Source organism: Homarus americanus, unplaced genomic scaffold (assembly GCF_018991925.1).
Source record: "Homarus americanus isolate GMGI-L3 unplaced genomic scaffold, GMGI_Hamer_2.0 scaffold57965, whole genome shotgun sequence".
NCBI classification, from domain to species: Eukaryota; Metazoa; Arthropoda; class Malacostraca; order Decapoda; family Nephropidae; genus Homarus; species Homarus americanus.
Window position 1 is genome coordinate 4,651,171 of NW_024725031.1, and position 26,217 is coordinate 4,677,387.

Consider the following 26,217-nt stretch of genomic DNA (forward strand, 5'->3'; position numbering starts at 1 on the left):
AGGAAGGATGCTTTGGGGGAGGAGGAGAGTAAGAGAGATGAGGTGACATTACAGAGGTATGTAGCAAAGGAGGATGAGGGGGAAGTGAAGGAGAGGGAGGAGAATGAGGAGGAGAAGAGGAGGAGGAGGGGAAGAAGAAGGAATAATCGGAAGGAGAGGAGGAGGAGGAAGGGGAAGAAGAGGAATAATTGGAAGGAGGAGGAGGTGAAGGTGAGGTCATAGGGTCATGTAGATGGTTGATGTACACTTTGTTAATGATGGTGTCTTGAGAATTTACTACAGTGTGTGTGTGTGTGTGTGTGTGTGTGTGTGTGTGTGTGTGTGTTGCCCCAGCCACAACCTTACTCCCGTCACTTTGCTGTTATGCTGTATAGCTGATTCTTCAGTGTTACAGCTTACAAAGTCACTGTAACACCTGCTCAAATACTGTAACCCCAGACAAGTGCCGCTACAGCTGTATTTCTGTACTTCAATAACTAAAATCTTTAAACATGTATAATTTTCATGTTAAGTTTTGTATGTTAAAGAGATTGTATTTATTTTTTTCCTTATTGTCCTGCAAATAATTTTCTTTATGTCTTTTAGATAATTTTTTCCCTCTTGTCCTCCTCCAGGTAACAATTATCCCCCATTGTCCTCCTCCAGGTAACAATTATCTCTCGTTGTCCTCCTCCAGGTAACAATTATCTCTCGTTATCCTCCTCCAGGTAACAATTATCCCCCATTGTCCTTCTCCAGGTAACAATTATCTCTCGTTGTCCTCCTCCAGGTAACAATTATCTCTCATTGTCCTCCTCCAGGTAACAATTATCCCTCATTGCCCTCCTCCAGGTACTAATTTTCCCCTTGTCTTCCTCCAGGTAATATTTCTCCCGTTGTCTTTCTCCAAGTAACAATTCTCCCCTCAGTCCTCCTCCAGGTACTAATTCCCCTCTTGTCTTCCTCCAGGTACTAATCCCCCGTTGTCTTCCTCCAGGTACTAATCCCCCCCCCCTTTGTCTTCCTCCAGGTACACCAAATACCTGTATCCATACGAGTGTGAGAAAACAAAACTCTCGAACCCGGCGGAGCTACAGTGTGCCATCGACAACAACAGGAGAGAAGGTCGCCGCTCCTCCTACGGTACCTACTGTGACTCCATTCAACCTCCTCTCCTCAACCTCCAGTCCCTCCATAACCTCCACAACCCTCTGTCTCTAGCGGGCCGACCACACTTCAACGGCAATGGTACCACCTATCCTCTCCCTCAACCAGACTGCTTGATGGGTAAGTATAACTCTTCTGGGTATTGTGGGGTGTAGTGGGTGTAGTGGGTGTGTTAAGTGTGTGTGTGTGTTGGGTGTTGTGTGGGTATTTCTCTTGTATATTGTTTGCTTAAACCTCACAATGTTAAATAAGTTGTGGAAATTGATTCTAAGCTTCGAGGGAGATCATCAGGTACCGGGAGACATTACCAGGCACCGGGAGACATTGTCAGGCACCGGGAGATATTATCAGGTACCGGGAGACAACACTAGGTACCGGGAGACATTATTAGGTACCGGGAGATATTATCAGGTACCGGGAGACATTGCCAGGCACCGGGAGACATTACCAGGCACCGGGAGACAACACCAGGCACCGGGAGACATTACCAGGCACCGGGAGACAACATTAGGCACCGGGAGACATTACCAAACACCGGGAGACAACACCAGTCACCGGGAGACATCTTCAGGTACTGGGTAGTGACATCATAAATTATTATAGGCACTGAATACCACCATCTGTTACCGGCACCGGATGTCACCCACTGTTGTCGAAATTAGATGAGTTCTTCCAGCAGACGTTATCTCTCGTTGCCGTCAGAGAGAGAGAGAGAGAGAGAGTTACCTTCACCACCACTGAACTATCTTCTCAAGCTACTGTATCTGGGGTTCACAAGAGGACGACGATTCCAGGAGCTCCCCTAACTTCCGCAGCTAAGAGAGTCCGTGTGCGTCAGGGTCTTCAGAATCTAGCGCCAAGAACCACCATCGGCCGCTATCATCATCATAACACCATTTTCACCTGGCGGGCGCCGTGGTCACCTGTGTTCATTAGACACCGGATACCAGTTTCATCTCCTCGTACCAGACAGCCTTTTATGTCTCGGTGCCTGACTCCATTTTAAGTCTCAGAACCGGACATCATGTTTAGCCCCCAGTACAGTGCTTCATCTTCACCCATCAGCACCGGGCACTTGTCTCAGTTTATGAGCACTGGGCAGTAAATTTATTAAATTTATTATGTCAGCGTGGCACTTCCGTCAGCTATAGGTATCAGCACTACCGTCAGCTGTCAGCACAAGGCGCCATCTTCAGCTGCAACCATCAGTGTTGACTTGAACTCGCCGGCTGTTTGTAGTCTCCTGGAAAACGTGATCATTTTCAACATTTGCATTTGCACGGCCACGCTCAGCAATATCGCAATTATCCGTTGCTCCGTGATTACGTATGTAAATGATGAACCGACAGTGGTAGTGATGGCGGAGCAGCGGGGAGGTACACGCCAGCTGCCACGATGATCGACATTCCTTAACCTATGTATAGGAGTGAGAACCCTACTTGTGGAAGAGTATAGCACAGTTCGTTCCCCTCGAGACCTTGCCAGATCCCTCGCGGGTCGGTTGTCAGAGCCACCCACGGTTTCTATATCTCTGTGAACGGCGGAGTTTGTTGCTGTCAGCTCAGGATGACGGTGGCTGCCTCCTCCTGCCTCTCACTGCTCCAGTACCGCCCCCTCTGCCACGTATCCTCCATCTCGCACTGCCTCTGGCCCAGTACTGCCCCTGTGTCCTGTAGTCGGTTGCTCCTGTTTCCTCCTGGGGCTGGTCTATGACACTTTTCTTGGCCTTCAGTAGTCTACAACTGTCCCTGTGGTAAAAAAAATCATACCTTGTGGTCTTCAGTCATTCAAAACTGTCTGTATGGCCAGAAAATTTGAATATTTTTCCCCGCCAGTGATTTAACTCTTCCCAGTAGCCCATAATCGCTGTTATTGCTCCCCATTTTTTTCTCTATGACTTACCTCCCCTGTGGTCCATAATTCCCACCTTATGTTGCCTCCAGGATCCCAGGAGTCTCACTACCGTACAAATGTGCTCATCTACTGCTCGTCTTCACCCCCTAAATGACCAAGAACAATTCCTGATGCATTACAGCTCTACTTGTCGTAGTCTTACCACAATATCTGTTTTTCCTGACACCACAAAGATCACTTACAATCTCAGGTGACCTTGTTTACACGAACCATAACTGACTCACGTATTCAATAAAAACACAGTCTGGGGGTTTTGCTTTTTCGTTCGCCGAGTTAAATAAGAGAAAAATACAGGTATGACCTAAAATATTCGCCCAACTTGTGAATTATTAGCATCAGGTAATATTATGTAAATCCCCGAGAGTTTGAGACTAAGGGGAGAGTCGTACTGGATGATCCTGTACATAACGTGGGATCCTGGAGGGTTGGTATCTCTCTTTGTTTCTCATTTTCTCTCTTTTTTTTGTTGTTGTGGGAATATTGTGGTCACTAGGGAAGGCCACAGTGGTCTTGTGCCTTATATCCATGGTCCCGTGTCCCTGAAATTTGGTCTAATTGGACGCTTGAGAGAACAGTTACGGGTCTACCTGTGACACCAGTCCAGCAACAGGTGACAAAGGGGAAATCAAGTCTTTCTTTTTATTACTTTCTCCTCCTCCTTCCTTCTCTCCTCCTTATCCTTCCTCACCTTCTCTTTCTTCTCTCCTACTTATCCTCCCTCACCTCCTCTTCCTTTCTCTCCTTACCATTACTCACTTCCTCCTCCTTTTCTTCCTTCCTCACCTCTTTATTCGTCTTGTCCTCCTTATCCTTCCACACCTCCCCTTCCTTCCTCAACTCCCCTTCTTCCTCATCTCCTCTTCTTCTTCCTAACCTCCTCCTCCTCCTTCCGCACCCGGTCCCCCCCTGATACCGGCCCATAGTCGATATCAAACCCTGAGCCATCGAATTTAGATCCCAGAGCATTGACCACTCCGCCACATTTACTTTTGATGAGATGTCGGGGCTGAGATAGGGTGGAGGGGAGGCTAAAGTGGGGAGGAAGGGGCTGAAGTGAGTGGGAAAGGGCAGGGATGGGGAATAAGAGATTGGAGGTGGAGAGAAAGTAGGGGCTGGAGTGAGGAGGAAGTGGAGTGGGAAGGAAGTAGGGTGGGGAGGAAGTAGGGTGGGGAGGAAGTGGTGTGAGGAGGAAGTGGGGTGGGGGGAAGTGATGTGGGGAGGAAGTAGGGTGGGGAGGAAGTGGTGTGGGGAGGAAGTGATGTGAGGAGGAAGTGGGGTGGGGAGGAAGTTATGTGGGGAGGAAGTAGGGTGGGGAGGAAGGGGGATATTCTTAATTGTATTGATGTTAGCGCAGGGAACTTGAGGTACACACGCTACCTACTGAATGACGAATTGCGTGTAGTAGTTGTGACGGGTCTGTGGTCTGTAACGTATGGAAACTGACAGATATCAGGTGTAGGACCTCGGGGTGGCTGGCTGTCTGGAGGCTGGTGGGAGGCTGCCGTGATCGTCAACAACAGTGCATGATGAATCGTAACCACAATGTGCAAATGGAGTTTTTACTAAATGGCATCAACCTTGTATTGAGTCCCGACCAGTCCCACTTCCGCATCTAGAGCTTCTTCTAGCCAAGGCTTGGGAGGAGGGAGTGTAGGGACGACATGGCTTGGGAGGAGGGAGTGTAGCGACGACCTGGCTTAGAGGTAGGAAGTGTGGCGACGACCTGGCTTAGAGGTAGGGAGTGTGGCGACGACCTAGCTTAGAGGTAGGAAGTGTGGCGACGACCTGGCTTAGAGGTAGGGAGTGTGGCGACGACCTGGCTTAGAGGTAGGAAGTGTGGCGACGACCTGGCTTAGAGGTAGGAAGTGTGGCGACGACCTGGCAGAGGTGGGGAGTGTGGCGACGACCTGAGAGTGGGAAGTGTGGCGACGACCTGGCCAGAGGTGGGAAGTGTGGCGACGACCTGGCTTAGAGGTAGGAAGTGTGGCGACGACCTGGCTTAGGAGTAGGAAGTGTGGCGACGACCTGGCAGAGGTGGAAGTGTGGCGACGACCTGGCTTAGAGTAGGAAGTGTACTAACGACCTGAGCAGAGGTGAAGTGTGGCGACGACCTGGGCAGGGTAGGAAGTGTAGTAACGACCTGGCTTAGAGGTAGGAAGTGTGGCGACGACCTGGCTTAGAGGTAGGGAGTGTGGCGACGACCTGAGCAGGAGTGGAGTGTGGCGACGACCTGGCTTAGAGGTGAGGAGTGTGACGACGACCTGAGCAGTGGAGATGTGGCGACGACCTGGCTTAGAGGTAGGAAGTGTAACGACCTGGCTTAGAGGTAGGAAGTGTGGCGACGACCTGGCTTAGAGGTGGAAGTGTCGACGACCTGGCTTAGAGGTAGGAAGTGGCGACGACCTGCTTAGAGGTAGGAAGTGTGCGACGACCTGGCAGAGGTAGAAGTGTGGGACGACCTGGCTTAGAGGTAGGAAGTGTGGCGACGACCTGGCTTAGAGGTAGGAAGGCGACGACCTAGAGGTAGAAGTGTGGCGACGACCTGGCTTAGAGGTAGGAAGTGTCGACGACCTGGCTTAGAGGTAGTAATAGTGGCGTTTATATCCTCAAGTCCTGACTTGTTAGTGAGAGAGCGTCTTAAATATAGAGGGAGTTCTGTCGTTGTCCTGGCTTAGGAGGGAATTAATGGCTTGGCGTGGGGGGCTGATGGCTTGGCGTGGTGGGGGTGACATTTTGACACCTGGGGTTGATGACTTAACGTACCTGGGGGTTGACGGCTTAACGTAGTGTGGGGGTGATGGCTTGGTGTAGTGAGGAAGGTCGATGGCTTGGACGTGGTAGGGGCTTGATGACTTGACGTAGGGTGGGAGGGGGGTGATGGCTTGACATAGGTGGAGGGGGGTGATGGCTTGACATAGTGGTGGGAGGGTGATATGGACATAGTGGGTGGGAGGGGTGCATGGCTTGACGTAGGGAGAGAGGGGTGATGGCTTGACGTAATGGAGGGAGGGTGATGGCTTGACATAGTGGAGGGGGTGATGGCTTGACGTAATGGGGAGAGGGTGATGGTTAATGGGAGAGAGGGGTGATGGCTTGATTATGGGTGGAGGTGATGATTAAATGGAGAGATGATGGCTTGATAGTGGGTGAGGGTGATTTGACGTATGGGAGAGAGGTGATGGTTGACATATGGGTGGAGGGTGATGGCTTGACGTAATGGGAGAGGGGTGAGTTGACAAGTGGAGGTTATTGACGTAGTAGGGGGTTGATGGCTTGACGTAATGGGAGAGAGGGGGTGATGGCTTGACGTAGTGGGGCGGCAGGTTGCTGGCTTGTTCTTCGGGTTGTTTTTGTTGTTTTTGTTCTTTCTTTTTCTTGTTTTTGTTCACCTTGTTCCTGTTCTTCTGTTTTTGTGGTTGTTATTGTTGTTTTTATTTTTCTTCTCCCATTATTATTATTATTATTATTAGTGTTATTATTATTATTATTATTATTATTATTATTATTATTATTATTATTATTATTATTATTATTATTATTATTATTATTATTATTATAACCACCTCCTATGGTCTTTATATATTACGTTTTTAACTTATGTAATTCGGTTGATGTAGCCTCTTTGTGTTGTTTCATAATATCGCCTCTGAACTGTTTACATCACCCATAAATTTGTCATGACGATACCAGAACACCGTGTCCTTATTTTCAACTAGGAAGTATTATTCCTTTGTTGTTGTAGGACTGAGAGTTAATGAGAAAGATTGTGGAGAGATGAGCTTTATGGCCGGGCACCAAATATCTTGTGTGTGGTGGCCTGAGACTCGGCAGCGGAGGAAGGTGATGGAGTATCGAGTCTTTGATAATTCTGTTTAATTGTTAACATTTTTTTTTATTTTTTATACTTTGTTGTGTTTTAAAATTATTTATTTGTTTATTTATTTTCGTCACGTTTATTAATCAGTACTATTTAGGTTACCCATTTTTATCATTTTCAATCTCCCTAACTCTCTCTCTCTCTCTCTCATCAACAACTAAGAGCTTACACCCCCGCCTCCTCCCGTACTGACTGAGCAAGTGAGCACTTAACACCACCCATTGAAACACTGAGCACTAAAAATTAAGCACTGAACCACCGAACACTACCCACTGAACACAGAACACTAACCACTGAACACAGAACACTAACCACTGAGAAATGAGCACTAACCATTAAGCTCTCTCCAGCCAGTCACACGCACACCTTAATTTTTAGCTCCCCATCAGGAACTAGAGCGATAAAAATTGAAAGTAATTAACCAAACCCAAACTTCACTGTCTGGCGGAACTAATTATTCCTCTTCTTTGTTAATGATTTTATTACGATTTCTTCACTGCATTTCAATCGCCGGGACAATAAAATGGTTACAGAAGATCTATTATTGAATTTCCATCTGGCTTTTATTTCTCTTCAGGGGTTTCTATTGTTATACGAGATTGGGTTTAATGGTGTAATTTTACTGAGAGTCAATAAAATGCAGGGAGTAGGTGGGAGGAGGAGGAGGTAAGGAGGAGAGGGAGGTGGGGAAGGAGGTGTAGTAGGGGGAGACGTGGTGGTGGTGAGGGAAGAAGGGGGAGGTGGTGAAGGAGGGGATGGAGGAGAAGGAGGAGGCGCAAAATTCGATGCACTGAGGTGTTGTACGGTGAGTAGTGATGATGATGATGATGATGATGATGATGACGACCCTCCTCCTGTCCTACACCTGTTCCACACCTGTGCACACCTGTTGATATATATCCTGGAGCTTACCTGTCCACACCTAATATCTGCCCCGAGACACTTCAATTATAACACTACAACTTAACACCAATATAACTGGAGTCCTAATACAGTCATAGGAGTGGTAACTGTGAAGGAGCTGATGTTTACGAGTTAATAACCTCCAGTCAGTTTACATATACCTCACTGTCATCTTCACTACGTTAATAATGATATAAATTAAGGATGCTTGTCTTGATGCGCCTTTTATCTTTAGTGCTGCTCTAATGGCGTCTCTCTCTTCTATGACTTTGATGACTAATATAAAGAAAGTTTAGAGTCTCTCTGTTGAAGCTGTCATGAGTGTCTAGGTCAGCGAGTTACTGCCACTTATGACAACACATGATGAGAGAGAGAGAGAGAGAGATTATTTAGCCAAAATAATACAGATTCAAATTGAACAACAACAACAACTACACCTTTTGATTGCTGCCCCTAACCTAACCTAACCTAACCTAACCTAACCTAACCTAACCTAACCTAACCTAACCTAACCTAACCCAACCTGACGTAAAATAAAACCTATGATTTAGGCTAGGTTCAGGGGCCAGGGACACGCTAACTTGTGTAGGGATGAGACTGACTGAAAATTAGGGGAAGGGGAGGGAGGAGGTGGGGACAGGAAACCTCATATGTAAGTTGTAGGGGCTTGAGAGAAGGGCTGGGGAGGGGTAGAGAGGAGGGCTGGGGGGGTAGAGAGGGGGCTGGGAGGGGTAGAGAGGAGGGCTGGGGGGAGGGTAGGGGTTAGGAAAGGACCATCATCTCAGCAGCTGAATAACACACCACAATGACTACTGTAATGTGCCTAATTAGAGGAGTAATTATTTTTGCCCCTTTTTTTGCGTGAGGTTTGTCAAGGTCGAACTCCAGGTGTGTGAGGGCCGCCGGCAGCACTCCCACCCACCCGCCCGCCCATCCGCCCACCCTGGCTTCCCTCGTTTCCCTATCCACCCATTCCACACGCACCCCTTACACCTATTTTTCCCCTCACATGTCTCTACCCCATTCACACTCCACCTCTTCCCCACCCACCATCATCCCTCCCCATCTAGGCTTACCCCTTCCTACCATCACCCATCCCCATCCACCATCACCCATCCCCATCCACCTTTACCCTTTCCCACCCACCATCACCCTTTCCCACCCACCCTCACCCTTTCCTGCCTTCACCTTCACATCCACCCACCCTCCTGGTTTCCCCACCCACCTTCACTTGCCCTTCCCATCCACCCTCACTCTTTCCCACCCACCTTCACCCTTCCCCACCCACCCTCACCCTCTTACATCCACTTTACCCCTGCCCACCCACCATATATATAAACGTATATAACCAGAAAAAAAAAGAGATTGACATTTTTCATTATCCGGTGCAAAAAATCATCAGTGAAGTAAGTATCTTGCTGTAAGACTTATCTTCACAGTACAGCACTTTCTTACCCCGCGTCCTCTAAATTTGGTCCTGTTTACCACTTTGGGTGATTTTTATTGGTAACATTTTAATGCCAATTGATTTTCAGGTTGGTTGTTGTAATTCATATTTAATGGTTGATGTGAGAAGTTTACTGGTTAAGTTTTGGGTATTGGTAACACTGCTTGGCTTGTGTTGAGGGTGGTGGTAGTGGTGGTAATGGTTGTTGTGTTGCTGGTGATTGTGTGTTGTTGTGTTGGTGACTGTATTAGTGTTGGTGAGAGTAGGGGTGATAAGACTACTACTGCTGCTGATGGTGTTGGTGATAGTGATGGTGAAGTCCATAGTTGAGGGAAAGTTATGATGGTGAAGTTGAATTTAAAGTGTTAGTTATAGAGGACATGTATGGTGGTAATGTTGGCAGTATGGTGTCAGTTATAGGGGACAGGTATGGTGGTAATGTTGGCAGTATGGTGTCAGTTATAGGGGACAGGTGTGGTGGTAATGTTGGCAGTATGGTGTCAGTTATAGAGGACAGATGTGCTGAAGTTAACATCACAAGTGTTGGTAAACAGTTATAGACGTCAGTTATGGTGTGACTTTAACGCTACGGCATCATCACCGCAGTTATAGAGGCGCGTCAGGCTGGTGTCGGCGGCGGTGGCGGCGGAGGTGGCGGTGATGGCGGTGGCGGCCGAGGTGACGCAGCAGCCCAACCGTAAACTGCACGTGAATTTATGAGGAACCATCAAATATCGGCAATAAATACTGCGAGAGGAGCCACCATGATATCTGGCGGGAGATCTTCCACCTAACGATTTATTTTACCGACCTGCTGCCGTCTTTATGGCTCCGTGGCCGGCCGCAACGACGGGCCTCCGTGCTTTATGTGGTTTATATGTGTTTTATACACTTTGCGCCCGGCTATGTAGTAGGCTTTTACGGAGTTTAGTGTCCGGCCGCCCGCCCAGGACCGGCTCGGGACCGGATTCTTGGTGGCGTGGTTGGCCGGAGCGTCGTGACCCAGCGGAAAAATACACGAAATGTTCCCAACTCATCAAGGTTGACCTTTATATTCACCCCAAACTCCTGCTCCTCCTCCTCTTTCCCCCCCCCCCCCATCCCTCCCTTCTTTTCCTCTTCCTCTATCTTCATATTTGTCCTCCTCCTCCTCTTCTTCCTCCCTTTCGTCCATCCTTATCCTTCTTTATCCTCACTTTCTCATCCTCCTTCTCCATCCCATTTTGAATTTATTAGACTCGAGTGGCTTAGTTCATCCTTCTACCTTTCATTGAATATTTACCCAATTCTTAAAGGTTTCAAACATAAGTCAATAGGCAACCAGCAGAAAAGACGCATAAACACACAAAAAGTTCTTATTCTTTATGGCAGAAATTTGCAACTGATTTCATGACCTTTAAATTACGTAAGGATATTGATAATCACCGAAGGAGTCAGAGGAAAGTCCTGGGGGATTCCGGAGACGTCGTCTGTGAGTGCCGAGGGTGGAAGGTCAAGCTGGAAGGATCAGAGAACCAGCTCCCACAGTAGACTAGGTTAGGGTCGGGTGGGCGTGGCTCCTTGGGGCTTCTGAGTATACGGTTTGAGACAGACTGATGGAATCTAACCCCTCAAGGGAACGAACTCCCTCTAGCATATGTCTACACTACTATCGACTCCTCTCGTGGGCGCTAGCTGCTTTTTATGTTGCTCCTTGCCCCCCTCTCACGTCTTGGGAAATAAATTTTACCGATGGGAGCATTTCTGTGACAAGGGTCCATGCCACATGAGAGGGTAAACAGTTCATGACAATAATGACGTAGGGTCCTGGTTTTTTGTGGATCTGTGAATTGAAATGTTGTCGCTCCGTTCTCGATTTAGCCAGAGACATTCGAGATCTTGGCCAGTGTCTGCTTCTGGAGTTGAGGTACAACAGGAGTGTGCTAATGGTCGTGGAGGAGGACGTGGTGGTGGGTGAGGTCAGGAAACTTGGTGCTACTGGGTTTCTCCAGCAGGGACAAGCGTCAAGATTGTTGTTTTCACCACCACCACGATCACCCCAGTGTTCTTCATCACCACCACGACCACCCCAGCGTCTTTCACCAACACCACGATCACCCCAGCGTTCTTCATCACCACCACGACCACCCCAGCGTTCTTCATCACCACCACGACCAACCCCAGCGTCTTTCACCAACACCACGATCACCCCAGCGTTCTTCATCACCACCCGACCACCCCAGTGTTCTTCATCACCACCACGACCACCAGCGTCTTTCACCAACACCACGATCACCCCGGTGTTCTTCATCACCACCACGACCACCCTGGCGTCTTTCACCAACACCACGATCACCCCAGCGTTCTTCATCACCACCACGACCACCCAGTGTTCTTCATCACCACCACGACCACCCCAGCGTCTTTCACCAACACCACGATCACCTGGCGTCCTTCACCAACACCACGACCACCCCAGCGTCTTTCACCAACACCACGATCACCCCGGTGTTCTTCATCACCACCACGACCACCTAGCGTCTTTCACCAACACCACGATCACCCCAGCGTTCTTCATCACCCCACGACCACCCCGGTGTTCTTCATCACCACCACGATCACCCCAGCGTTCTTCACCAACACCACGATCCCAATGTTCTTCATCACCACCACGACCACCCGAGCGTCCTTCACCAACACCACGATCACCCCAGTGTTCTGCATCACCACACGACCACCCCAGCGTCCTTCACCAACACTACGATCACCCCAGCGTTCTTCATCACCACCACGACCACCCCAGCGTCCTTCACCAACAAACGACCACCCAGCGTTCTTCATCACCACCACGACCACCCAGCGTTCTTCATCACCACCACGACCACCCCAGCGTCCTTCATCACCACCGACCACCCCGGTGTTCTTCATCACCACCACGACCACCCAGCGTCCTTCATCACCACCACGACCACCCCGGTGTCCTTCATCACCACCACGACCACCCCGGTGTTCTTCATCACCACCACGACCACCCAGCGTCCTTCACCAACACTACGATCACCCAGCGTTCTTCATCACCACCACGACCACCCCAGCGTCCTTCACCAACAACACGACCACCCAGCGTTCTTCATCACCACCACGACCACCCAGCGTTCTTCATCACCACCACGACCACCCCAGCGTCCTTCATCACTACCGACCACCCCGGTGTTCTTCATCACCACCACGACCACCCAGCGTCCTTCATCACCACCACGACCACCCCGGTGTCCTTCATCACCACCACGACCACCCCGGTGTTCTTCATCACCACCACGACCACCCCAGCGTTCTTCATCACCACCACGACCACCCCAGCGTCCTTCATCACCACCACGACCACCCCGGTGTCCTTCATCACCACCACGACCACCCCAGAGTCCTTCACCAACACCACGATCACCCCGGTGTTCTTCATCATCACCACGACCACCCCAGTTCTTCATCACCACCACGACCACCCAGCGTCCTTCATCACCACCACGACCACCCCGGTGTTCTTCATCACCACCACGACCACCCCAGCGTTCTTCATCACCACCACGACCACCCCAGCGTTCTTCATCACCACCACGACCACACGTGAATCTCTGTAGTGAAGAACAACCCTCACATCCTAACGTAGCCGTGTAATAGATAGTTGAGCCGATAATTACAACGATGCAGAGATAATGAGAGATAGTGTAAAGCAGAGATAATGAGAGAGATATCTTGGTAGTCACGCTTCCTGGCGATAGTTAGCAGGAACGATAAGTGTAGATAAGAAGGTGATGGATCAGCCGCCAGCAGTCTCACAACGCTGATAGATCCCGCCAGTATCCGATACCTTGGTTCTATCCCACCCTCCCGCGCCATCCTACATGTAACCTTATCTTAGAGGTAATTAAAAGCGAGAGTCTCATGGCCTCTTGCACGCTGATACGACCCTGACGCCTCTGCCTCTCCGCCTGACTTAATCTGAATTGTTCCTCGTTTTTACGTGAGTTGTGTTGGATGTTGACGAATTGTGGCCATGTATCGGGGCCAAGTGGTGTGGCCACGCCCCCTTTGAGGCTTCGGCATGACCGAGGGTTGTGGCCATCCCTCCTCATCCTCCTCACCCCAGCCATCCCCCCTGAGGCAGGCAGCTCCGGCCTGGTCAAGTTTTGTGACCATGTTCCCTTTAGGTTCCTGCCTGGCCCAGGTTCATGACCACACCTCCTTCAGGCTCCGGTTTGATCAAGTGCTACGACCACGCCTCCTTCAGGCTATAGTTTGATCAAGTGTTACGGCCACGCCTCCTTCAGGTTACAACGTGGACAAGTGCTGTGATCATGTATCAGTGCCGCTGTGGTTTTGCTGCTTGTTAAAACCTCATCTCATAGTAAGAAGTTTATTCCGATGTTGTTACAAAATCCCAGGTTTCTCCCTGACCAAATGTTGCAGCCACACCTTCGTCGGTCTCCCCTCCTGCCAGGTGTTCTGCCATGCCCTTGGTACTCTCAGCACCTCACACACGTCCTGGCAGAAGTTTTTCTCACAGTGGGTATGTAGGGGAGACCTTCTCGTGGGTTGAGGTGCAGGTATAGATATTGACACCTGATGATAAAGAGCGGCCGCCTGGCACACTGATGCCCCGGACATTCAATACCTTGGAGAGGCGGGACTCGCCCACTGCCTCAAAGGGACCGAGACAATAAGGGTTTGATTCCGTCCATAAACGATATGATAATGAGCCTTTTGTGCCGTTCTCCCTACATGAATGGCCAGCGCCTGGATCTATTTATATTACCTCCGCTAATTGTTACCTGCCACCCACACCTAACGGAGACCCACGTAAAATCGTGCCCTTATCATTCCGGAGTATGGGAGGCGCGACTCTTGTGGTCTTCCTCCTATAGTAGTGGTGTGGTGCAGGGGAGGTGAGGTATGGTGCTTGTGGTGCAAGAGTATGTTGAGGTGTGGTGCTTTGTGGTGCAAGAATTTGGTAAGATGTGGTGCTGTGTGGTGCAAAAATTTGTTGAGGTGTGTTGCAGTATGGTGCAGGAGGGGGTGTGTGGTGTAGGATGTGGTGTCGGATTTTGTTGAGGTGTGGTGCAGGAGGGGGTGTGTGGTGCAAGAGGAGGCTGAGGTGTACTACAAGAGGGGGGGTGGAGGTGTTGCTGGTTGCAGAAGGTTGTTGAATCATGATCGTCAGAGTTGTTCCTGTGTTTGCCCGTCGTGCCAACACACCACACTGCTCGTATAGTTCATCAACAGCTGACTATTGGCGCTATTATTAAATTATTCACAATTAATTCCTCAAAAATTAACTAACAACTTTCAAACACGTAATTAATTCCTAGCAAGTAATTTTCAAAAACTCAAAAAGGGAAGAAGAGTTAGATATTATTACTAAATCTTGCATAGTAGTTTTTAGAGAAGTGTTTGGGCTCCAAGGTAAATTTTGCAGGTGTTTTAATTCCAGGTGAAAGTATGATTAGAGGTATGACTAAGGCACAGACATCTTAACTCACCGTCCCTCACACGCCATGTAATAGAGACAGAAAAATAAAGAGATCATTTCCTTATAGCGCGTTGTAGTCTCTGTCTTACGTCTACCTCAACGACTTAGTGACAATATGTAAAAAAAATCGTCAAACTAATCACCTTAGCTTTTGATATCGTTAAGCGAAAAGTCAGTAAGTTATCAGAGTGTAATTAATACGTCATTGAGGAAAATTAATGTTATATTTTACGGGGATTACCTGTGAGAGACTACGAGCTCACCTGAAGGACAGACAAACCTTCACATGAGGCCGTAATTACAGGTGTGTCAGGTGAAGGAGCTGACGTTCACCAGGTATCTAAAACAAAAACGAATCGACAGTAAATACATAACTAAATTAAGATGGTTATTGGCTGATATTACCTACGACAAGAACGTACATGCATTGACACCTTGAGTAAATAGACATGGTATCCTGGAATATAAAGACATTTAAATATATATATTATCCCTTCAAACTGTCTTGTGTCTATATAAGTCAGACGTTTTGTGCTATTGTTGACATTTGAGGCGGCCATCTTGAACCTTCCCTGTTCAGTAAGAATGGCGGTCCCTTTCTCTTGTAGATTTACGCTATTTTTTTATTATTTATTTAGTTATTATTTTTATTGTTATTTTTGTTAATGTTGTCGTATTGTTGTTAGTTTATTATTATTATTATTATTATTATTATTATTATTATTATTATTATTATTATTATTATTATTATTATTATTATTATTATTTAATACGACCACTATTTACTAACTGGGAGACAAGTCAGTGTCGCAATGATGTTACGACAACCAGCTGATAACTTTAGATGGTTGAGAGTTGGTTAGGCCCTTATGAGTCTCCACCATAGCCTGGATGAGTCTCCACTACAGCTTGGGAATGAGTCTCCACCACATCCTGGGAGAGTCTCCGCCACAGCCTGGGAGAGTCTCCGCCACTGCCTGGGAGAGTCTCCACCACAGCCTGGGAGAGTCTCCGCCACAGCCTGGGAGCGCGGGTCAGGGCAGGTCGCGCCGCCTATTTACATATCTATTTGGACAAGATTAATGGGAGAGCGGGAGTGCCGGGTCTTTGGTCTTCGGGTCTTCCCACAATGTTTCGGGTCCGGACCAGACCGAAGCCGGACGCGCTGGCGGCTGTGTTGAGATTCCCGCACTGTGTTCTCCACCTGATGTGTTATTACTATGTGGTGCCGGGATGGCCCTGGTTATGCCACAGTGCCATACTGGAAATCTCATGAGCACCATACTTTGAGCTGTGGTGGCGCTTAATATTGAATTTATGCTTCCTTTGAGTGTTAGTCTTTGCCATTATGTCACACTGAGATTGACTGAGTGTCGTACTGTAGGCCACAGGGTATCCAAAAGTAGGAGTGCCACACTGTTACATTGAGGTAGTCATTGTGCTACTAAGGGTGCCAATTCTCAACAGTAATGATGCCATAGTTTACATTTGGAGAGTCACAGTGCCACATAGTGTTTGCCATAGTGCCACACACGTGGCACAGCCTCCTCACAAGACTAGACCCCCGAGTGCCTCGCCTTATCTGCATTTCTCAATTAATCAGGGCGTGAGGCATTAAAGATGATAGTGGAGGTGAGGAGAGGCTAGTTGTGGCCTCTGTGTCGGGGACCACAAGGGTCAGGATCGCCTGGCCACCTCCTACACTCTCACTATATTTGATAATTACCTCCTGGGACTGTGACGTGTGGCCCAGTGTTTGATGATGAAGCTTTGTGGCCACACACACACACACACACACACAAAACTTGCAGAAACGTAAGACATCATTGGCCGTTGCCCTTGTGGACTTCAGGAAGGCCTTTGACCTTGTTGATCACTGCACTGTTATCAACAAGGCTATCGCACTAAGGCTGCCCACCAACCTGGTCTCGTGGCTCACTGATTTCTTGAGTGGACGTCGCCAGGCAGTGAGGTATCAGGGCTTGGTCTCCACCTTCCAACACCTCACCTGCGGTGCTCCCCAGGGGACCAAGATGGGACCACTGTGCTTCCTCATCCAGATCAACGACGCTCTATCGGACACTCCTCACAGGTGGAAGTACGTGGATGACTGCACTGTGGGGGTGTCAGTGGACAACACCGCACCAGACTACTCATCGCTACAAGGCACCCTGGACAGGCTACAGGCATGGACCACGGAGAACAAGGTCACCATCAACCACACCAAAACCGTAGTCATTCACATCAATACCGCCACCACTCCAGTGCAAGCCCCAGCAGTCACAGTGGGTGCCCATCCTCTCCAGCTGGTGCACTGGTGCAGTCTGCCAAACTCCTGGGTGTAACCATAGACAACAAACTTGACTGGAAGGCCCATGTAAATAACACAGTCAAGGCAGCCTCGTACCGTCTCTACATGCTACGACGACTTAGGTCACTTGGGACACCCACGCCGGAGCTGAGGACCATCTACAACGTCCTTTATTCTCCCCAAACTAACGTATGCGTCACCAGCCTGGTCGTCTTCTCTCAACTCCACCCAACAACGTCAGCTAGAGAAGGTACAGAAAAGGGCCTGCAGAATCATGCTCGGCACTTAGAATACTCCGGCTACACCAACGCTCTCTCCACCCACAAATGCCATCCCTCAGTGACCTCCACCACCAAGCACTGGAAAGGTTTGGCAGCATTGGACTACTACTTTCACCCTCGTCATCGCCACCTCCTGCACCCACCTGCAACCCCACCAACTCATTTTGATCCCACCACTACAACAAAATTCAGCCCACAGAGGCCCGCATGATAGATATAAGAGCAACCATCCCATCTATTGTTCAAAATAATAACAACTCTGATTTATGTACTGTACAGCTTCCCTGTAATTTATTCAATGCATATTATATCATTATGTCTAAATCAAATGTAAGTCTGTATATTTTCAGCCACCAGCCTACGCTCTATTAATAAACCGTTTGTATTATTGTGTGTGTGTGTGTGTGTGTGTGTGTGTGTACACACACACACACACACTCAGCCTCACTCCCACGTCCAGTTTTCTTTTACCCAAAAGTGGGAAAACGAAGCGATATTTTTTCTTATCTGGTATCAGTGTTAAAGACACCCTCTTCCCAGGTGATTACAGAGTCCTTAGATCGGCTCTTCTACCTGGGCTCGTGAACCCGATATTTTGATCTCGCTGGCTATTGCCTGGGAGAGAGAGAGAAGATACTAAGTCCTCTGATTTACATAGATTATAAAGAAGCCTGTTTTACAATTTTTATCATACTAAGTAATTCGAGATTAGGGTTTGGCAATTACAGTGATCGACCGGTGCTGTTAGGTACTCGCTTACACCATGTTCCAGTCAGCCAGGAGATCAGGGTGTATGTATCATGTAATTATTAAGTGTCGGTGATGGTAGTGGGTGTGTGTGGGCGGGAGGAAGAGCTTGTGTGGGCGGGGATGGGCGGGGAGAGGCGTCATAAGCCCCTCCTCCCTCTCGTTTTGTTTCGCTGCTCCGCTACACACACACACACACACACACACACACACACACTTCTCCCTCATTCCCTCCCTCTCTCTCTCACCCTCTCCCCCTTCCCTTCACTACGCCCCTCATACCCAACCAACCCCCCTCTCTCCCACCCGTTGACTCATGTTGCTAATGGTGAACACATGCCCAGACTTGTTAATACGTGTTAGAGAAGCGCTGGTGTTTGTTTATACCTGCTAATACGTGTTCTTTGTAGTGAGAGAGTGATTTAACTTTCTTTTTATCACTGTGTTTACACTTTGGCACTGTGCTGAAGACGTACGCGCGCGCACGTGTGTGTGTGTGTGTGTGTGTGTGTGTGATGAAGATTACATAGATTTACGGTGAAACAATACACACGGGCGATTAAATCCATCTGAATGTTGACTCGTAACTAAGCACCTCGTTTCTTTTGGCATGCAGGTCGGGGCGGGTCCCCCCCAGGCTCACAGGAGGCGCTGCTGGAGGCGACGCGACTCACCATGTGGAAGCTGTACAACCAGGGGTTCGGGGGCGGCGGCTTCCAGCACGAGGACGAGCCGCCCAAGCTGCCTCCTCCTTACCACCCGTTGGCGGGGGTCCCCTTCCCTCCACAGAAGGAGGCGCTAAACCTTGACCTTAAAGAAGACGTAAGTATTTATGTAAATCATTTAGGAAGAAGAGTAACGCCTGTCTCTCCCAGGTTGTAAACACTGTAAGACTGATGACACAAACAGAGACCTTGACGCTGGTGGTGTTCAGTATCTGGCGTCATGCAAGGGGTCATTCTGGCCACCTCTCTCTTTGTGGAAATAATACTTAAATATGATATAGGACAAACACAAGTATGTTTATTGCATCAATCAAAATAATTAAACGAAGATCATTATTTTAATATCACAGATGACTTAAACTTACCTAATATAATTATATAAACATTGTTCTCTGCTGCCATGTTCATTTTATGATCAATTTATTCAAAGTTCTCTCCTTCTTTATAACCGAAAACATCAGATGTTCTTCTTGCAGCGGCCGGGACGACTTAAGGAGAACTCCGACCTCCGCAACGATATGCGCCATGACCTACGCAACGACCTACGCAACGACCTACGCAACGACCTACGAAATGACATTCGCAATGATATGCGTAACGACATGCGTAACGACATGCGTAACGACCTACGCAGTCGTTTAGAAGAAGGCGCGTTACCCCCCGCGGCCAAACGACCCGCTCAACACGAAGACCACCACGATCCTCGCCTACCGTCGCCCACCACGCCCACGCCACCCACACCCCCAGGACCACCCGGCGCCAACATCAAGATCACTTCCAGGGGTGAGTATAAAATCACACACACACACACACTCATTTATACACACAAATCACACACAAATTACAATCACACACAAATTACAATCACACAAAAACCACAATTACACACAAAACATACTCACACATACAGAAAACAAACAAACACACACACACACACACACACACACACACACACACACACACACACACACATGTTTCAAATGCGTGTAGCAGTTGAGAGAGAGAGAGAGAGTTATGTGTGTTTGTGTTTTATTGTAATGTGTATGTAATGTTTGATTGTTATCATCTTGTGTGTACTTGCTCGCACATGACACGAGCTCACTGCCGCCTCAGCCAAACACAACAGGTACTGATAACACAAGAGAGTGTCGCTACTTAAATATTTTGGGTGTTGTTCTTGTGTCTGTCTAACCAGTGAGTGAGACATACATTTGTGGTGTGTTTAACTAATATAGGGTTATGAGGTCTGATAAGAAGTTATTTGTGTTTAAATATTGTCTTATATTTTGGAGAATTAGCAAGATCGAAACACTTGCAACTGACAGGTATTGCAATGACTGATGATAGTTATGTGTTACGTGTAAGTATTGTATGATTGTTCTGATTCGTTTTTGTGTTGTGCGTAAATATTGTAGGTTTTTTTTTCTTGTTAATTTTTGTTGATCTTTGCAGGGGATGGTCGTGGCGGAGACCAGAGTATGGTGGTCAGCATGGAGGTAAACGGCATTATGTATCAGGGAGTGTTGTTCGCCCAGGCACCCAGGGCTCGCTTCAGCTAAGGTGCTGCCCCCGTGACAACACCTCACCTTCTACCCACATCAACCTCACCCTACGGCAAGATCGTCCATCCCTACACCCAGCTCTCCCCTACACCTCAATCCTTTACAGAATACACCTGGTTCACCTACACCTCTTTCCCATACATCCTACCCATCCTAAACAGGCCACACTCCTACACTTACCATCCCTACTTGCTGTTACTGCCAAGATCAGGGCTCGTAATCCTGATGGGGGAGGGGTGATGGTGACAACACCCCCAAGGACACCAAGAGAGGAACAACCTGACGGCGAAGAAGAAAAAAAAATCAACTCCGTCGTTCTCCTCCTCTCGACGACCATTAAGCTATTAGTATGTAGAGCGTCTCAATTAGTTTCTAGTGCCAATAGTGTGACTCTTTGACTCCAGTTATTAAAACCACAACTTGTGAAACTACTGTGAGCTGTCTGTGGTGATCGGATCTGTGGGTCGGAATGTTTACTAGAGTGACGACCGAGTGTGTGTATGTGTGTGTGTGTGTGTGTGTCGTACTCACAGCTGGAGTTGGACGACGACTCCTCTGGTCGTCTTTTGCGTCTCAGCCTCGGAGCCTCGTGAAACAGATGGTTATTAACAGCTGGTCACTTCCCGGTGTGTGTCAGGCAGTTGTTCTACCCCCCTCCCTCATAATACTCCTCAAGTTAACAGCTTTTTAAATCCTTCTTTAAATATATGTTACGTTTTCTATAGACGGTATACGGGGATAACACTATATTATTACATATACTGTATAATATATGACAGTATATAATGTATTGTGAACTTAATCGTGAATTTTTTTAATGACACATGAGATAATGTATTTTGTTTACATTTCAATTGATGGTCATATTGAGTCAACAGTTTTCAGAGAATTGTGTTTATCTATGTATTCTATAAACGTATTCCTCTTTATGTTGAAATATCTTTAATGAAATTGTATGTCTTACTGGTGCACAAAATCATACACAACTTTTTCATCATTAGTTAACGAGATATAAAATAAATTATAATCACACGAGAAAAAAGTATGAGAAGGAATATTTGGACCTTAAGATGAAAAACTTACTCAAAATTGTGTATTTGACTTGAACAATACATAGAAATTACATAGAAGTAAAGCTTGAGGTGTAGAGGCTGAGTTGTAGAGAAACCTTCCTGGACACCATTACTTTAAGTGGTTCTTGTGTTAAGTTTGTAATGTGATGCGCAAGTAGTTCTCTGTTGAGGCTGGGCCGTGTATGTGTCTCGGGGCTTTAGTTTCGACCAGTGAGGTGAATTTTCCGAGTGACAATAATTTAAAAGTAATGTCTGTCATTATAATAAGAGAAAAGTGAGGCTTTATGAAGTCTTTATGTTTGATGTCCCAATCTTACATGAACGTAAGATAAGGTGTGGACATTTCCTAATCCGGGTCTGTAAACACATAGCACAGCTTCAGGACATTTAACAGCCAAACTATGTAACCGAATGATACAACTTATGGACACTGCCGACATGAGAGGTATAAACATGTGAGCCATTTTCTGGATATTTTTCCCAATTCAGAAAAGCGAACTTTTGACACATGTCGAAGCTTTCCTGTGGTTGGTGCTGTGAAAAGACACCTCAGCTCACGTCATTGGAACAGCCAGATAATAGGGCGCTGTTGGCGGGAGTAGATGGTGGACTGTATATATGTGTTTGTATACGGACGTAGAGTGTTATTAATGCTGTGTTTGTTGTTGTTGTTATTGTTGTTGTTACCGCTCGCTCCACCACGCCCGGAGTACAGGTGACACAGTGGAGAAAAAAAAATCCTTGTTAAAAGTGCTTCACATCACCCGTGTATGTCTGTCTGTCTGTCTGTGTGGTGTGTCGATGTTTCGAATCCAATCGCCACACCGAGTTGGTAAAACACCTGGTGTATATTTGACAGCCTCTGTGTGGTCTATGTGTAATTCGAACGTACTTATGGCTATGATGCCACTGTATATTTACATTCGACCCAAGGTACAGGAGATACAAAGGAAGTGTACCGGTATACCAGAGACAATATTTGAGTATACTAAGTGTGAGTTCCGGTGTGTATAAGATAGCACTGACCACGGCACACGTCCACATAGTAAAACTCCCTTGTACAGTGTTTATATTCCGTGGACATAACAGGTGTGAAGCTCAGCAGTGAATCATCTATGGGGAAACACCTGGCGTTTTTATCTGACGGATTCCAACCCACGTCCTCAGGTAACAAGAACGACCCCACTTCACCACAATGTAGAGTGGTGAAACTGTGTATATTTGTATAATAAGTGTATGAACTCTTTTAAGGTGAGGACAACCCATGTACAGTACATTCAGTGACAATAGGAAGGTCAACAATTTGCATGAATTTGATATTCCGAATTATTCCAGTGTAGAGGCAGGTGAGATAATTTTGACCAGTTTCTTGTAGTGTTAAAACCTTTAATCCGGCGAAGAGGTCGCTGGGTGTTGTGTGAGTACCGGCAGGAGGAGATCTTCTGCTGGTACGTCTTCTGTGAGTACCGGTGGAAGGAGATCTTCTGCCGGTACGTTTTCTGTAAGTACCGGCAGGAGGAAGTCTTCTGCCGGTACTTCTTCTGTGAGTACCGGTGGGAGGAGATCTTTTGCTGATACGTTTTCTGTAAGTACCGGCAGGAGAAGTCTTCTGCTGGTACGTCTTCTGTGAGTACCGGTGGAAGGAGATCTTCTGCCGGTACGTTTTCTGTAAGTACCGGCAGGAGGAAGTCTTCTGCCGGTACTTCTTCTGTGTGTACCGGTGGGAGGAGATCTTCTGCTGGTACGTCTTCTGTAAGTACCGGCAGGAGAGTGTCTTCTGCCGGTACTTCTTTTTTGAGTGCCGGCAGGAGAAAGTCTTCTACCGGCATGTCTACATACTATGTAAGTTGATCTCATGTTTAACTAATTTATATTTTTTAAAATAAAACTTAATTCACAAGTGTTGTTTTATTCAAACTTATTAAACCTCTCCTTAAGATTATCTCTAATGTCAATAAGGAAAGCGTGAGGCAGATGTACTTGAGGAGGTCTGGGTGCATGTGTACCAGAGTGCTTTTAGGTGCATGTGTACCAAAGTGCTTTCGGTGCATGTGCACCAAGGGACATATTGAGGTAGGTCAAGGTTGTCTAGAATGTCAATAAGGAAAGAGTGAGGCAGATGCACTAGAGGACGTCTGGGTGCACGTGTACCAGAGTGCTTTCGGGTGCATCTGTACCAGAGTGCTTTTGGGTGTATGTGTACCCGTGGTGTTTCGAGTGCACGTGTCCCATAGGGACGGCTCTGCTCCTGGTTGCTGACCTAAGCTGCTCAGTAAGCTTACATATACTACAAGCCAAAGCTTTAAATGGGAGAAGGTCTGGATATCTATGGGAGTGCAATAGGTAATTAATGAGCTAACAATGAGTACACAAGCAACAACAAATGGGTATAACACAAAATAGCTACCTGGCAATTCAAGAGGACGTGCCAATGACCTACGGACAAGGACCGTACCCTTGACCTCCGGTGGATGATGAAATTCGACCACGAGGTCCCAAGCACAGTGAGCCAAACGGTATGATGTAATAACATCGGAAAAATCCCATAGTTTGAATAGGGAGGAAGTCTGCCTCATAGATAGATAATATTGGCAAAGCCCTTCTGGAGTGACGAAGCAGAAATAGACCTGGAGCGCTCGGTCAAGTTTATTTGATAGTAGCCCTGTAGGAAATCCAATTTGGTGACATACTGCACCTGTTCCAGGTCGTCGATTACATCATCAATGCGGGCAGAGGATAGGAGTCTGGTACAGTGACGGCTTTAACCTTGCGGTAGCCCACACTGCCGCATGGAACCCTCTGGCTTACGTACAAGTACTAACAGTACTAACGAGGAAGCCCAAGGGCTGATGCTTGGCTCCACGAGGCCCAGATCCTTAAGGCGCTGTATCAGCTTTCTTCGGTAGTTCCGCTTGTAGGTGTTAATGCCGTAAGGGGACTGTTGAATCGGCCGTACTCCTCGAGTCACGTCATCATGCTGTAGTATTGAGCGGGGATGAGGATAGTCACTGACGATACTCCGGAACTCTTGTAGTGATAAATTAACATCCCTGGGTTGGACACTAGAAGACGAGATATCTTAGTACTGACGTCATCCAAAACAGACGAGTTTGCTCAATACACTGAACCCATTCAATCTCTCTACAAAACACTTTAGTACAATTACACAGGTTGGCATTGAGTTTACTACCTCCTTGACTTTTACTCCCGGGTTTGTTACGCACACTGGCTTAATCAAATTTACATGTACAGGGCGTAGAGGCCACTTAAACATAGAACTCACACAGTATTAAACATAAGAGATAACCGCATGAAGGTCACCCTGCCAGCCTTAAGGCACACAACTGATGTCAATGGCACACAAGACAAAGCAGCTCTGGTCTGCGTCGGTGTTGTAAACATTGTCGTTATTACTTTCACTTAACACCTGGAGAAACACCAAAGGAACACTAACACCTTGGGGAACACTGGAGGAACACTACCACCTTCAGGAACACTGGAGGAACACTACCACCTTCAGGAACACTGGAGGAATACTAACACCTTGAGGAGCACATGAGGAACACTACCACCTTGAAGAACACTGGAGGAACACTTACCACCAAGGAACACTAGAGGAACACTACCACCTTGGTGTAGAATAAAAAAAACCCAAATTTAATCCTAACTATTATCTAACTAATGTATACAAGATCGATAGTTTAATTCAGGAGTTTTCACATTACATAACATACTAACTCACTACACACCCAACTTACAAAAATAAATGGAACCTTATCGCAGGCCAGAACTACGCAGGACCTAGTATACCCGGGGTCACTACTACAAAAACCCACGTAATGGGGAATCGTGGTCGTGTTATTCAAGTGTTATGCTACTTCTACAATAACACTAGTATGATATATGGCAATGCTTTGGGTATTAAGCGCCTAAAAAAGTTGAAGAAATTGTCATGAATAAAGTATTAACGTATGATAAAACAAAGCCCCAAGAGTAAGTACACAACAGGTAAAGGGTTAGTATTTACCTTCATTAACCAACAAAAGAGTTTGTAGCAAGACCCAACCACATCTTCACTCGTCTTGTGTCAACTGAACCAAGAAAGATGTTTCCTGGAAGACTAATATGGCTGATGAATATGATAGGTGCTGTGACCATGACGTCTGATGAGGCGAACAGACGAGGTGACCAGCTAGATGATGGGGCGTGCAAGTAAGGGTGACCAGCTAATGGGGCTTACAGGTAAGGTGATCCGCTAATGGGGCGTACAGGCGAGGTGACCAGCTGGATGATGGGACGTGCAAGTAAGGGTGACCAGCTAATGGGGCTTACAGGTAAGGTGATCCGCTAATGGGGCGTACAAGCGAGGTGGCCAGCTAGATGGTGGGGATGGACAGGTAAGATACGTCCACAAAAAGTAAAATTACACCATGATACCTCAACAAAGTTGCTTTCGTTGGTACCAAATATCGAAATAAATGCTTTCTGATTAATATGGTGCGACGAGGAAGTTAGGTAAGGCTAGGTCAGGTTCTAAGGGGAGGGGTGAGAACTCCAAAAACGCTCCGGAAATGAAGGTCACATTCAAATGAGGCCCTAAATAACATGGGGAAAAAATAGATTTCTGGTCAAAACCAATTGGTAGTGAAACAGCAATGTTATCTATTATGTGAAGTCTGTTTGAATGACAGAAGAAACTAATCTAATCTATCTGGAATAATCTTG

The 26,217-nt window shown here is 47.2% G+C and overlaps 1 protein-coding gene across 1 annotated transcript in view; it reads left to right on the plus strand.

Annotated features, from left to right (window-relative positions):
* Positions 1–23,392, plus strand: part of LOC121864703 — a 39,664-nt gene extending 16,272 nt beyond the window's left edge. Inside the window, exons 3-6 of the mRNA XM_042363862.1 lie at positions 1,010–1,266; positions 18,749–18,954; positions 19,319–19,640; positions 20,310–23,392. Of these exons, the coding sequence (XP_042219796.1) occupies positions 1,010–1,266; positions 18,749–18,954; positions 19,319–19,640; positions 20,310–20,416 (892 nt within the window). The 3' untranslated portion in view covers positions 20,417–23,392. The remainder of the gene's footprint in view (positions 1–1,009; positions 1,267–18,748; positions 18,955–19,318; positions 19,641–20,309) is intronic.
* Positions 23,393–26,217: the final 2,825 nt, after the last annotated feature.